We start from the raw sequence: 14636 nt of genomic DNA, 5'->3' as shown, positions 1-14636 counted from the left end.
GGGCCCGCGCAGAGCAGGGGTGTTGCTGCCGTCCCTCGCGGAGGCGGCGATGGAGGCGGCAGCCTTAAAGCTGCTCCCGCTGGACCCGGGAGATGAGGGCACCCAGCGGTGCCGGTTGGGACCCGCCGCTCTCTCCTTGCTGGGAGCCAGGATCGGCGCCCCGCTGAGGATCTCGGTGCCCGGCGGGTACTGCGTGTGCACGGCGTGGCCCCGGCACGATCTGGCGGACGGCTACCTGCAGGCTGACCTCACCTGCGGCACGGCGGGGCTGGCGGCGCGGGAGCTGCGCGGGCTCTCCCTGAGCGTGGGGCAGCTGCAGCTGCTGACCTCCCGACAGCTGCGGAAAGCCGCCGTGAGAGTGGTCCTCAAGAGCGCTGCGCTGAAAAAGTCTACTCCCAGAGCGGTGTTGCAGGAGACAATCAGAGAACTGCTAAGAAATGTGTATGTTTCGCTTCATTGTGTTGTCACTGTTGCCCCAAGTCCCGAAAATCCTGTGGTGCATATTGAAATACTGTCTGCAGACCTTTCGGAGGAGGAAGCTGGTTTGATAACTCCCCAAACAAGCATAAAAATTAAGGAGGTGATGACTTTAGAGTGGAACAGGCATCTGTCAGAAGACACTGCCAAAACGTCAGTTGCAGGACTAGATGATGTGAGGAAGTCTTTGAAAGAAATGATTGACCTACCTTTCCGCTTTCCAAAAACTTTTAAGAAGCTGGGGCTTTCTGTCCCTAATGGCGTGCTATTAATTGGGCCCCCAGGTGTAGGGAAAACTCTTATGGTAAAGGCAGTAGCAAAAGAGCTGGGGGCGTATCTGTTTGGCATCAGTGGCCCAGCCCTCCATGGCTCAAGACCTGGAGAAGGTGAAGAGAATTTGCGAAGAGTCTTTGAAAAGGGCAGAGAGATGTCAAACGAGGGCCCAACCATTCTCTTTTTTGATGAGATTGATTCTTTATGCCCAAAGCGAGGAAGTTCAAACAATGCTCCTGAAGATCGTATTGTTGCTCAGTTGCTGACGCTGCTGGATGGTGTAGGGAGTGAAGGTAAGATGGTCATTGTGGCAGCAACAAACAGGCCTGATGCCCTAGACCCTGCACTGAGAAGACCTGGCAGATTTGACAGAGAGGTAAATAAACCTTGTTCCTGATATACTCACTTTTTTCTTTCCTTATTGAGGTGGAAGGGGGCTGTTAATAAAGTAGTTTTTTTAATGTCTTCTAGTCATGTTTCATTGTGGGATTTTACAAGTATGAGACAGGTGTCTTGTTTCTGTCTTTAGTTTGCTGCAACTCGGGTAAGGTTGTTTTGTGTTTTTAACTCAGGACACAGAGAGCTCCATATACTCGAAAATGAATGGGAAGAGTCTTTATGGTTCTTTATCATAAAGACATTGACCTGATCTTGAGGGGTATGGTTTGCTTGCAGATACTTACCTTTACAGGATTAGATTTTTTTCCATTTAAATTCTAGAGTGAAGGTTTATGCATATCTCCTTAAAGGTTTATTGTGACACAGAACTAGTGACTTGTTGTGTCAAAACTTCTGTTCAGGTTTCAGTAACAGAGGTTGTGTCTACTCTGGAAAACTTCCATTAGCCCAGTAGTCCGAAGAAGAGAAATACACGCAGTTATACAACACACAGTGCTTGTGCTTGTATTGTTTCTTTTTCTGGCTAAACCCACTCCAAGGTCACCAGTTTAGTCAAGTTTTTTAATGCTTTCATAATTCTAATTTCCATTATTTTCCAGGATTTATAGATTGTTGAGATATGTTTTTATGATGATGTTTTACCAGATTTTCAATAGTGTATGAATGTTTATCTCATTATTTTTTCGTATTGCATAAATCTAATTTAGTGCCTGTGATGTGAGGAAATTATTATTTCAGTGTTAGGAGACTTGATAAACACTACCTGACAGTGTCTTATGAACAATTGTTTTTACAAACACTGTTCACTTGGAAAGTAAATGGTATTTTAAATACCTGTCGTTTGTATAATGCTGGTAATGGGTTTCCTGTAAAACTTTTCAGTTGGGATATAAGTATATATAAATTTTTAGTAGGCAATATAAAGAAGAGACAAAATTGCTTGCCTAGTTCTATCGAGTAAATGAATGTAAGAAATTATGTGCTTTAAATGTTTGTTTATTCCGTTTGGTTTAGGTTATTATTGGGACCCCAACAGTTACACAGAGAAGATCCATCCTGCAGTTGCTTACATCTAATATGCCCATTTCTGCAGAGGTTGATTTGGCTAAGCTGGCAGAAATGACGACTGGGTATGTTGGAGCTGACCTTACAGCACTCTGCAGAGAAGCTGCTATGCAGGCTGTGTCCCACAGTGCTTGGGTATGGTTGCAAATCAGTCAAGAACAATGTCAGTAACATATGTACTACCCTTCCCTCATTAATACTCAGCTTTACTTGAAAAGCTCAACTAGTTGAAGACTCACACCAAGTGTGTTATAAATGTAAATATGTAATTTTTGCTAGTCCTTTCAGTTCTCATCTTAGTTCTGTTACTGCATCTGTGGTTTAATAGTGGCATTTTATAGCCTGTTAGGGATAAAATGTGTTACATTCTTCAGTGTGTGGTAAAAATGGATTTTGCAACATTTTTATTTCTATTCAGAAGATTATAGGATTTGATGTGTGTTAACCCAGAAAGCAACCATTTGATTTAGCAGACCACTGTCTAATGGTGCTATAATTTAGGAAATAGTAGTTTCCTCTTAGACATTCATTTCTGTTAAAACTGTTTTTTCTTGTGTAAAAACTTACTATTAAAGAGGTGTATATTTTACTTTGTGTTGCATTTTTGTGTCTGCAGTATTTAGGCTCATTAGGTCAGAAATTGGCTTCCTTATTAGTTGTATTTGGCCTTATGTGAAGTATTTTGCATATCAATGCAGCATATAAGTATTACATAAAAATACTGTTAATATGCTCTATCTGTTGGGTTTTTTCAGGATGCAACTGCAACTGAAACAAAGATTAACATGGGAGATTTCCAAGAAGCTTTTAAAAAAATCCAACCATCCTCTTTTCGAAGTGCGGTTGGACTAACAGAGTGTAAACCTGTGACTTGGGAGCAAATTGGTGGTCTTGAAGATGTGAAATTAAAGTTAAAGCAGGTAATGTATAAAACAAATTTAGATAAACAGCTAATCTCTAACAAATATATGCTCCAAGGTATTCTATATGCTGCGTTATGAAAATTAATTCTCTTGCAAATTACCTGATTATAAACTGTGTTTTAAACATTATTACAGTGTTATTACAATGTCTGAGTTAGAAATCTTGCAGTCACAAGATACCACTACCAAGCATAGTAATATCATGGGAAAATATGCATGGATTTAGTAGCTGAAGAATATTTAACTTGGCGCCAAATAATTTGTCCATTCCTGAATATCTATGCAGGGATGGCACTTGGTTATTATCTCTTCAGGATTGCTTTTAGTTCTGTTTCAGGTGGAAATTTTAAGAAGGCAGCATTATATGAAGAAAGACTAAATCAGTATTCTCTGATTTCAAATCAGTGTTTGTATCAAGGAGAGAAAATTATGTACTTGGCAATTTTTTGATTGCTTGTTGCTAAGAACTTCCTTCCTTTTTTATGTATTGACAGAGTATTGAGTGGCCTATGAAATTTCCTGAGGCGTTTGCCAGGATGGGCTTGTCTCATCCCAAGGGAATTCTTCTCTATGGGCCATCTGGGTGTGCCAAAACCACGCTGGTGAGGGCTGTGGCCACGAGTTGTCACTGTTCCTTTCTCTCTGTGAGTGGTGCTGACCTGTTCTCACCTTACGTTGGAGATTCAGAGAAGATTTTGTCTCAGGTACAGTGTTTGATTTGTATAAGGTCTATAGTTTATTTTTGCTTGATTTTTGTAAAGTATTAGTTAGACCTAAATTTAGTTGTTGAAAAAATGATAGACTTCTCATCTGATTATAGAATAGAAATGGCTTACAGGTTCACATGTATATAAAGTGAGAATCTATCCCTGAAATTGTACTAATTTTAAACTGGAAGTATTGCTACCCTTTTGTTTTCAGTTCATTTAAGAATATAAATAAGAAACAGAATTTGCCAATATTAATTGTAAGCCAGAGCAGCTCTTAAAAATCATTACAAATGTACCTTTAAAGTTAAGTAAAATATAGAGTGTATATGTAAGTGGGATTTTTTTCACCTTACCAGATAGAATGCAGACACTGATGTTTTACTTCATTAACATTTGTTAAAAAGGTTTTTCGCCAAGCAAGAGCAAACACTCCAGCAATAATATTCCTGGATGAGATTGATTCTATCTTGGGGTCTCGCGCACACTGCAGAGCTGGCCATGGTGTCTCAGAGCGAGTTCTTTCTGTTCTTCTCAATGAATTGGATGGGGTTGGGCTGAAAGTTACAGAAAGAAGAGGAAGCAAGCTACAGCTTGAGGGTCAGTGCCAAGAGCAAAGTGACGAGGAAAGAAAGGTATTGATGCTCCTTTTTCTGTATAGGAAGAATGAGAAATGCTGTCTAATTGTTTCAAAAATTTTAGTTGTTGGCATTCACATTTTATACTTAAAATCCGCAAACTTAAAAACATGCAAGAAGCTCCGTTACTCTGTCGTAATTACCAGTTTTTATGAAACACAGTGTATAGGCTGATGACTGTTTTTACATACGCTGTTCCTCAATGAGACTTTGTTTGAACAAAATACTCACAAAGGCTAATGAGCATTACCAGTTGGTGTTCATCTTCTGTCACAAAAATCCTTTTCTTGACACTGAAGTAATTTTTTAGATTGATTGTGGTACTTTTACTCCTAAACAAGCTCCTCCCTGAGCTGACTTTTCCCTTAGTATTACCAAAGGGAAGTATTATTCCCAAAGTAAGTATTTCCCTTACTTTGTTCGCAGTTGTTTCTCACACATACCACATTCAAAAGCAGCACAGTTACGACCAGTTACTTATTTAAACAAAAAGTTGCACCTTCACTTGTCAGTGAATTGTTCAAAACATTTAATATGTAGCTTTTTTGAAGAAGAAGAAAGTTCTTGTGATACTCTCTAGGGGAATAATAAAGAAAACCGTTCCAGAATTGTACGATACTGAATTTTTTGCATATAAAAGTTCTTTGTTACAATCTGGCCAAAGAAGAGTCTTTATTTATTGCCAAGGCAGATACTATTTTTCTTCTTTGTCATGTAATCTGCCCTGCACCAAGACATTTTTTTAACTTAAGAAAAATGAAATACTAATATTGAAGGGAAAATAACTACATGTAAAATTACATTATCATTTTGCCCTTCCTCTCTTCTCATTAGTAGTTAACTAATATCTTTAGATATTATCTGTCTTAAACACATTGCACTAATTTGTTGATATGATCTCTTACTCAGCTAGAGTTTCAAGAAACTTTGAACAAAGATTTCATGGTAGTTGCTGCAACAAATAGACCAGATATGTTGGATGATGCCTTACTCCGTCCTGGAAGGCTGGACAAGATGATCTATATTCCACCTCCAGATCTGAAGGTATTACACATCCATATGTGGCTTTAAATGGAGAGATATTAATTGCCAGCATGCTTTAAGGGCAAAGGGGGCATATTCCTGTAAGATATTTAACAATTGATGGCTGTTGCATGGAAGATCAGTCACCACATTCAAGGTGCAATGAAGAAATTTAAAAAGGAATAAAGACCTTTGTATTTTAAACACCAGTAACATTTTAACCAGTGTAGGTAGTTACAGTATTGCATATGGAAATAGAGAAAAGGTATACTTACAAAATCAAGCTACAATTCAGCAAGCACCAAAATAAGTTTTCTGTCCTTGCTTCAAATAATTTGTGTCCTGTTCCCAAGGGTAATATAGCTACTTGTCCTGAACTTCACAAAAAAGGTTGACCCAAAGCATGCCAAATAAGGCCTGTTCAGTCTAAAATGCTGTGTTTTCATGAAGTAATCAGTAATTGTGGATAATAGACCTTAAGTATATGAGACAACCAGAAGACTGTTACCTCCATTAAGAGCATTTTATTCTTCTACCAAAATCAGATAGTTTTGGTACATGTCTGGATTTTGCTTGGCTATAATTTCAAATTTGGTACTGCTTTGGAGAAAGATTAATTTTTGGTTTGTTTGGTTTTGTTTTCTTGTACAATATGCACCAATTTACAGGGAAGACTTTCCATTTTGAAAATCTGCACTGAAAAAATTCCATTAGATACTGATGTGTCATTACAAGATGTCGCAGTCCTAACAGACCTCTTCTCTGGAGCTGATATTGAAAATCTGTGCAAGGAGGTAAGAAATATTCCTGGTTCATCTGTGAAATGAACTCTAAATAACAACTTTGCATGAAAAAAGAGAGCTAACTCATAGATGTTACCAAGGCATCTGTAATACAGATTCTTTCAGTTTGTATTGAAAATACAAAGAAAATGGGTAAAATAGGAGAATGGAACAAGCGTTCATTCTCAGATAAAAATGGCAAATAATAATAAAGTCTGATAATTTACAAGAAGTTAAGGAGCTGTACTACCCTTTATTTCATGTGGCCCTTTCTAATCCATACTCAAGTCTAGATGAATTGTATTCTTTCTACTGCAAGCTGAAATTAGCGGGTACTGTCAAGGCTAGAGAGAAAAAAAAATGAGAAGTCCAGAATTTGAGTTAAGTTGTATAAAAGACAGAAGGCTAACAAGAAAGTCCAAATATGTAAGTGATAAAAGATGTATTGTCAGATCCAGACAGAAAAAATGAGTGAAAATGTTATGGTAACCTTACTTGGATCTTTATCTGTTGTTAAATAACCGTAAGTTATACAATGCTGTTTTCAGATGCTTTAACTAACACTTTGTTCCTTGTAAAATATTTTAGAATAGTTACAGTATTCTTTGAAATTTAAAGCATTATAAGGACCTTAAGTTGTTGTTTTTCTTTTCTTTTAAAGGCTGCTTTGTTGGCATTGCAAGAGAGCGGACTCGAAGCAACTGCTGTAAAACAGGAACATTTTGTGAAATCTTTGAAGACTGTAAAACCATCTTTAAACATAAAAGACTTGGAATTTTATGAAAAATTCTCTAATCAAGAAGTAGCCTCTTGAATCTAAAAAGGAGTGGCATAGGTATTTTTAAATATATTACAAAGATTTTGAAAAGGTTTGCATCTTTCCTGCTTTTTAATACTGTACTTACTGTAGTTTCAGGGTGTGTGAAATACAGTAAAGTTTCACTTTTGAAAAGTTCTGTAATTTCAGTAACAAATAATAAATTAATATCTTGTTTGCATTGGCTAGATTTACATCTGATGAAACAAGAAATTGAGATAGATAAAACACTGTGGAACAGCCTAGTGTTACTGTAGATTTTCTACTTTTGAGTACAAACACTGGCATAAGAAAATTGAAAATGTGTTATGAAGTCTCCAAAGGACAGTGAATATTTTAAAAATAAAAAAGCTTTCAGGAAGTTAAATAGGAGGAAGAAAGTCCCAGTCTTTATAAAATGTAAGGTGTTTTGTATTTGTCTACAGGCTTACTTTCTTACAAGCAGATTCCAAAATATACTGGCAGTGAAAAGGTTGTCAATACTTAATACCTTGTTGTAGGTTTGGAAGTCTGGGGGGTTTGGGAGTAATTTTAGATTAGTTACTGCTTACTGTACAAACATTTGGATTGAGTAAGCAGATAATAAGTATGTAATCAACTCAAACTATAATAATTTCTCTTTAGAAAAGAGTTTGCTTAATGACAATTTCTGCAGAATTATTTTCCCCACCCAACCATTCTTTGTCAATACATTTTTGTAGGTCGCGTTCTAAAATACACAAATACATCCAAGGAAATTAGTGTTATGTGTATGTAAGTGATCATTTTACTTTAGTAGAGTAGGAAGGGTTTTATTTTTCATTATCTTTTTCTTTTCCCAGTGAAAATTCTTGTGCACAAAATACACCACTGTTAAAGATAGTTTCTTATTTTAGCCAAGACTTGTAAGTTACAAGCCCATTAACAAATACAACTTTCTCATCACAGGCACACTAGGGACTGCACTGAGTGTGGTTTATAGTGAGATGGATCACGAAGTTCCAATGCAACTGGTGATTGAGGAGGGCAAAAGGCAGAAGAAGAAGCTGTTGTAACCTAGGAAAGGGTTCAGATACAAACAACTGCCCTACAGCTTGGCGGCTTTGATGACCATTTTATAGAAATGACCATCCTCTTGCTTTATTGGTGGAAATAAATAATGCTAGTGAACTTCCCAAACACACAAAGGTTTCTCAGCAGCAGTGCTCATAAAAAGTTTGAAAACTGTTTTGCTTTCCAGTGTTTGAGAGTTTGCATTAGAATTTCTGGACCTGAAAGTTACCATGACAGCAAAATCCCGCCAGCTCCTTTGCCTCAAAGACAGTGCTGATTAACTTCCACACCAGCTAGGAGGACCAGCTAAGCTGGTTGTGCCCTGTCATGTCTGTTCCTGGCAGCAGGGAGCGAGCAGAGCATGCAGTAAAAGCAGCCTCTCCTTCCTCTCACTGCTCTCTAGCGGGCAAGAGAGGAGGGGGGAAACAGAGGTACAGGAGTTGCCTGCTGTCACCTCCAGCCTGCCCCTGGTAGGGGGTTTCTGTCAGACAAGGGTATTGGGAAGTGCTAGTAACTGTGTAACACAGTAGAATGACGGGAACCTGGGCCTGGGTTGAGCTTTTGCTGCAGCACAAGGGGACATGGTGACACTGGGCTCCTCTTTTGTCACTATGAGCACCTCTCCGAGCTCCGGAAGATGCAGGCTCTGTCCTCACCTAGGCGTTTGCCTAGGTGTGCTGTTCTTTGGGCAGCTGCCTGGGGAAGGGGACAGGCAAGAAGGCAAAGGAGGAGTGGAGAGGCAAGGTTTGAGTGCCGCAGTCCCGGAGAGAGGGTTGGCGGCAGGCAGGTGGAAGGGCTCTCCCCGTCCCGCTCTCTCCCGGCCGCTCCGTGCGGCACCTGGGGCGCTGCCCGCCTGCCGCTGGGGGGCGCTGTCCGTGCCCTCATTGCCCTCATGCCCTCAGCGGGGCTGAGGGAGCGCGGGGAGGGCTCGGTGACACCGCCCGGCCCGCCCGCATCAATCAGCTGCCAGCACACACTCGTGCCGCTCCGCAGCCGCCGCCACCATGAGCAGGGGCATCTTGCACACGCTGAAAACCAAAAGAGAAGTAAGTTTGCCCGAGGGTCGGGCCGTGGTACCCCCGCGGGGAGGGATGCGGCGGGCTCGGGAGGCTGCGCGGGGGTTGCCACTTGGCTTCCCGAGGGAATGGTGATAGCGGGGAGCCGCGTAAGGTTCGTGTGTGAAAAGTGAGGTGTGGGGAAGGGTAATACAGAGGTAAAAAGGTGTGAAGAGTAATAGAGAGGTAATGTATGTGAACAGGTGATCCCTCCTGAGTTCTGTGTAACCCTCGCTCCCCCTATTCGTGGGTCTCTAGCTGCAACCTAAGTTCAGCTCTTTTCTCCATTTTCTCTTTCAGCTTATTCCCCTGGCTGGAATATTGTCCTTGGCAGCAGTTGGGGCGTTCTCTTTTTGTGTCTATTCCCTATTCCGCAAATCTGATGTGATGTAAGCAAAAACTTATTGCTTGGAGCTTACCCTAACTTTTTTTATTCAACAGAAAATTTGACTATCATGTTTTACACACACACACACATTTAAAAAAAAAAAAAAAGCATGGTCCAGAGTACTGGTAATGACTAAAGTATCTGCAGATGGTAAACAGTGAAGAAATTAATTTATTTGGAGTATAGTCCAAGTTATTTTCTAACTTTAGATTTAATAATTATAGTTTTTCTTTGCTTTAGGTTTTAAATATTCTTATCAAGAATTTCATAGATAGGTAGATGAGGCGCATGCATATTGCAACCAGGCTATCGACTTGGATATAAAGAACAGCATTGGATGATATTAACTTAAAATAAGATAGTATTCCAATGGCTTGGTTAATAAGTGGAGCCAAATCCTGTACTCTTTTGGGAGTTTATTTATTTTAAAGTGATTGGAATAAGTGTTTTAATTGTCAGGGTAAAAGTCCCCTTTCTTTCTTTATTCAGTTTTGGTTTTTCACCTTGCTTCCCTCACAGTGATATGTGAACAATGCTGACTTGCTTGGTGCTTTGGAAGCTGCAAATAAAGCAAGCCATCATTGATTCCCACCCAGATTTTAAAAAAGGATGCCCAAACCTGTAAACTTTTGTTTTAGGGAACTCCTTACTTAAGTGAATAGCTTTACTGATGATAGGCTGCTCATATAAGAAAAATGTATGCAAGGACACATCTTAAAACATAATACCTGTTTTATCTTCTTTTAAAGCATTCACAAGATGGGCAGCCCAGAACCATGGGAAACTATTGATCCTACTAAGCCTCAGAAGGTAATTTGTACATATATGTATAAACAGCATGAATTTCCAACACGATGAATCATTTCTTTTAAAAGTGTAAGAACTAGCAAAATATGAATGAGGAAACAAGTGCAAAGCTGATGTGTATCTAGTTAAAAGTAGAAACAAATGCTTAATTCGTTACTTTTTGTCTTCCCCATATTACCTAATGATAGGGATTCAGCTATTGCATTCCAGGTCTGATCTTGAGCCATACTTCTGATTGCTCCTCAAAGTCCATTTCGACCACTAATTTCCATCCATTTACTCAATTCCATTGATTCCATTGGAAATTTGGAGTATAGAGGAAGTGCTGTTTACCCTTACCTGGTTCCTGAATTACAAAATTGAGTAAGAGTGTTTGAGTGCCACAGCCTGCAGGAAAAATATCTTAGTTTAGTAGAGCATCTAGGATAAGGAAAAATAAAATTATTTGGCATTTTTACTTAATTAATACCCAAGTGATTTTGTTCAACAAATTAGCATGTCATCAGCTGCATATTTCTGAAAGGAAATTGTAAAGCCACTAGAACTTCTTTAGCAATAAGTTGATGTATGATATGGGGGGATGTGGGAGTGGAGGTAGGCACTCACTGGGATTTTGCTAACTTTTATATTTTCCATTTCTTCTAGCTGGTAACAATCAATCAGAAGTGGCAACCTATAGAGGAGCTGGAAAAGGTCAAAAAGCTTATGAAGTGAGAAGTTTCTGTTGCCTCAAAAAGGTACCCTATGAATCTAGTGGAATCACTTCTGCACAAACTTGACTACTGAAATCAGTGTGCGGAAATGCTTCTGCTACATTTTTAGGGTCTCCCTACATTTTTTTGGACTCTGGATGAGGAATTTGATGTTTCTTTAGAAGCTGGCATACAGCATCCACATAGTCCAAAAATCTGACTCAAAATATTCACTTTCAATAGGCATTTGATGTAAATTGTCGAATATTCAGATGGTAATTATTGATGGAAAAGGCCTTCACGGTTTTTGTAGAATTTCAGGATTTGCTTCAAAATACATTAGTTTTGCCATTTAATCATTTTTAATAAAATAAATTCTAAATTTATACATTTCACGTAAATTGCCCAAAAGCCTTTCTAAGTGCCCTTGCATTCCTTATCTGTATTAGATGTGGTGACAGTTTAAGTCAAAACTAATGTTCTGCTGCAAATACTGAAACTTACCCACTGAGGAGTCCAATGGGTTGGTTATTTAATGGTGTATTTGAGACTGCAGATTTAGAATCTAAAATCATAAGAGTTAAGCATGGCTAGAAGGGAAGTGCAAATCAGGTAATATCTGTTGTATTTAAATATTGTTCATGACTAATTTTTTTTAATTACCAGAATTAGAAAACTTGCATTATCCAAAACTATGTAGTGTTAATTTTGTCTTTTTGTGCAAGGTAGTTCAAGTGTAAGCTCAAATGTACTGCACAGTTGACAAAATTTTTGAAGCTTTCTACATGCTATTAGGAATATCTCCTTTATCAAATAGAAACTAAGTGATTAAAATTAGGAGTGATTCTATGAAGAGACAGTTTCTCCTTCTGTGTGTTTGCTTATGGGTTGGCCAGGAAAAGAACGTAATGGGCTGGTTCCCAGTAAATTCATGAGACAAGAAATGCATCCAATGGCAGAACAGTCCTTTTGTAGATATTTTCTGTATGTGTCTTCTTCTGAACAGTTTTACAATCTATAACACAGTTTCTATTACAATGGACGTTCAGAATTCATACTATTTTCTGTGAGGAAGAAAGCAAAAGTGAAACAACTGCTAATTGGAAAAAGTCCCCTAAAATGAGTAATAGTCAAATGCTTTAAGTTACTGCTGCACCAAAGAAAACTTCAATTAGAAAAGCTGTCTCCTGAATTCCCAGGTAGTTTAGATTCAGAAGCTTTGTTTTCTACAGCTGAGAAAAAAATAGTTTATATGTTGCATAAATATTTGTTTATCAAGTAAGGATGATTCAGTATCATTTATGTTTTTGAGAGAGAAGAACTATTAGTCTTCAGAATAAGCCATTAGCTTTTCTTTTAAGGAATGAAGTTACAAGAAGATTGGATAGCATAGAACCACAAAAATACAGTGCTCTGAGGAATTCAAGTTTTAAGTATTTTAATACAGAAAATATTTTAAAATATTTATCTATATTTCCATATTTCCACTGGACTGTGCCAAAGTGCTGTGTTCTGAGTTGATGCATTCATTTAATAACTGTGTTCTTCTGTAAATCACTTGTTTGGTCTGCAAATACTATGACCTAAGTATCTGTCAACATTGGGGAAATAAATGTAAGTAATTTTTAGTTAATTTTTGTATTTAGCAGGATTTCAGCAATGTTTACAGTAGCACATTAAGTAGAGTGACTGCTGTCAGTCACAGGTTGTTGCTTCTCTTATCCTGTCCTGAGGCTTAACAGCTCTGGTAATAAACTGTTTTGCTTTGTTAACTGTTCTGTTTTTCTTTATTAATATAGATTTTTTTTGGGAGGGTTTTCACACAATGTAAGAAATCAAAATATTTTTCTGCACTTCGAAAAGATTATGAGTATTGTTATAGTTCGTGGAATTTTGTGTCTTCCCTGACTGTGCCTAAAAATCTGTCTCCTGCATAGATTAGGATTTTTTCTTGTAAGTAGAATACACCAAGGGCAATTACTCTATCTCCCCACTCAACTACTCAACACAAATCTGTAAAGCAACATAAAAATTATTTTCTTGTTCTACAAACAGTAAAGATTCAATTGGCTGAATTCTTTGAGCTGATGTTTGTGAGAACAGTAAGACTTCCCTGATCTGTGTTGTGCAAACCCATGAGTTTTTATTCCATGAGCAATTTAGAGGCTGTTGAAATAATTTAACAGCTTTCTTATTTCTCTTCATTCTGTTCTCTCCCATTTGTCTCCTGCTCCCTTCTGTTTGTGGTCTTGGTTTGAGTGTTTTGGTTGGTTTTGGCTTTTTTTTAAACAGTGTCTTTTTTCACCCTAACTAGTACATTTCCATGGAACTATATCACTTCCAAATTTTTCATATTAATTACAAACTTTATAAAAATGCCAACTAGCTTGTTAGAGTTTCAGCTATAGGTTAGAAACCATTAGAAATTTGTTTTAATAGTTCTAATCACCACTATAAATGCATCAGTAGAATCCATGGTCATGCTTTTCTAACTTTTTCTAAGTAGTATTTTTGTAAATAGCTTTCTAGAAGAACAGAAGGTTGCTTTTTGCAGTGTATATACAAGGAATTACTAATTTTTGTTATTACAGTAGAACGTCAAGGCCTTACAACTGCAGATCTTGTGGTGTTTTGGTTATCAGAGAGCTCTGTTGAGTTTTTTGGTTTCTTTGCATGTGAAGCCCCAGTGTCAGCATTTCTCCTTCTGACCCCTGCGTTTCTCTGCCACAAGGTACTATTAGTATCGTTCTGCACTGTCTGGTGACTTCACTGGTGTGTGGGCTTTCTGCAAAAATAGGTAACTTACAGAGGGCCCTGATGAAATCGTTGAAGGACGTGCTTCATCCTGGAGATGTCTGCCTCAGTGCAGAGGGTGGCTCTCCCTAGGGCTAGTTGTGGAAAACAAACAAGAGTAATGGGAATGATTCACTGAATCCAGCCAATATTTGGTGTTGGACACTTCCCAAAAAAGCTTTCAGATTAAACAAACATGGCACAGTTTTCATTTGCTGTCTGAAGCCTGTGCTGTCCAGCAAATCCCTGCCATACGGGAGCACACAGACAATGAGCTCACATAAAAGTGTAACTGAAATGGAAATAAAAGCGCTACTGCTGGCCTGGCCTCAGGCACTGTGGTTGGACATGGTGAGTGTTGCCCTTCAGGTGCTGATGAGAACAGGGAGCAGGCAGCTTGTTTGGGAGCCCAAAGCTCTCTCCATTGGGAAGCAGCTGTCACAATAGTGGCACCTGTGAAGCCATGAGCTGACACCACCTCCAAAGCAACTTCGCCTGTGTGCCTCACCCTGACCAAAGATCACACACCCTCACTAGGGCTGTGCCAACCCTATTTATGCTGGACCTTGACCAGATAAACAAGGAGTTTAGTTTAATTAGCTTTTTCTCTTAAATAATTTTGTTGTGCGTACATTCTGGCCAGAGAAATTACTGGAGAGGTGCTGCCCTTCTGCTGGGCTCACTGGGGATGTGCGAGGGCTCCTCACAGCACGGGGAGCCCAGGGCCTGGGACAAATTGCACCCTAACAAGTGAAAACTGTCCTG

The 14636-nt window shown here is 38.8% G+C and overlaps 2 protein-coding genes across 2 annotated transcripts; both read left to right on the top strand.

Annotated features, from left to right (window-relative positions):
* The first annotated feature begins 49 nt into the window (after nucleotides 1-49).
* AFG2B (AAA ATPase AFG2B) lies at nucleotides 50-7285 on the top strand. Its single transcript, XM_085070561.1, has 8 exons — nucleotides 50-1126; nucleotides 2164-2349; nucleotides 2970-3134; nucleotides 3632-3841; nucleotides 4252-4479; nucleotides 5392-5526; nucleotides 6174-6299; nucleotides 6949-7285. Exons 1-8 carry the CDS (start codon nucleotides 50-52, stop codon nucleotides 7099-7101), a joined length of 2280 nt encoding a protein of 759 aa, XP_084926687.1. The 3' UTR covers nucleotides 7102-7285.
* Nucleotides 7286-9022: 1737 nt separating this feature from the next.
* On the top strand, nucleotides 9023-12848 carry COXFA4L3 (cytochrome c oxidase associated subunit FA4L3). Its single transcript, XM_085070574.1, has 4 exons — nucleotides 9023-9182; nucleotides 9492-9580; nucleotides 10329-10389; nucleotides 11032-12848. The coding sequence occupies exons 1-4, from the start codon at nucleotides 9141-9143 to the stop codon at nucleotides 11098-11100; spliced, it is 261 nt and encodes an 86-aa protein (XP_084926700.1). The 5' UTR covers nucleotides 9023-9140; the 3' UTR covers nucleotides 11101-12848.
* The last annotated feature ends 1788 nt before the right edge of the window (nucleotides 12849-14636 follow it).

This window comes from Lichenostomus cassidix, chromosome 10, assembly GCF_008360975.1.
Source record: "Lichenostomus cassidix isolate B80296 chromosome 10, HeHo_3.0, whole genome shotgun sequence".
Lineage (NCBI taxonomy): Eukaryota > Metazoa > Chordata > Aves > Passeriformes > Meliphagidae > Lichenostomus > Lichenostomus cassidix.
This window is presented reverse-complemented; position numbering and strand designations above follow the sequence as displayed.

Excerpts from the sequence above, each read along its gene's own strand:
- AFG2B (XM_085070561.1), top strand. The coding sequence starts at position 50 with ATGGAGGCGGCAGCCTTAAAGCTGCTCCCGCTGGACCCGGGAGATGAG. Across the intron at positions 1,127-2,163 it reads CTGGCAGATTTGACAGAGAG|GTTATTATTGGGACCCCAAC; the intron begins GTAAATAAACCT and ends CGTTTGGTTTAG. Across the intron at positions 2,350-2,969 it reads CTGTGTCCCACAGTGCTTGG|GATGCAACTGCAACTGAAAC; the intron begins GTATGGTTGCAA and ends GGGTTTTTTCAG.
- COXFA4L3 (XM_085070574.1), top strand. The coding sequence starts at position 9,141 with ATGAGCAGGGGCATCTTGCACACGCTGAAAACCAAAAGAGAA. Across the intron at positions 9,581-10,328 it reads TTCCGCAAATCTGATGTGAT|CATTCACAAGATGGGCAGCC; the intron begins GTAAGCAAAAAC and ends CTTCTTTTAAAG. Across the intron at positions 10,390-11,031 it reads ATCCTACTAAGCCTCAGAAG|CTGGTAACAATCAATCAGAA; the intron begins GTAATTTGTACA and ends CATTTCTTCTAG.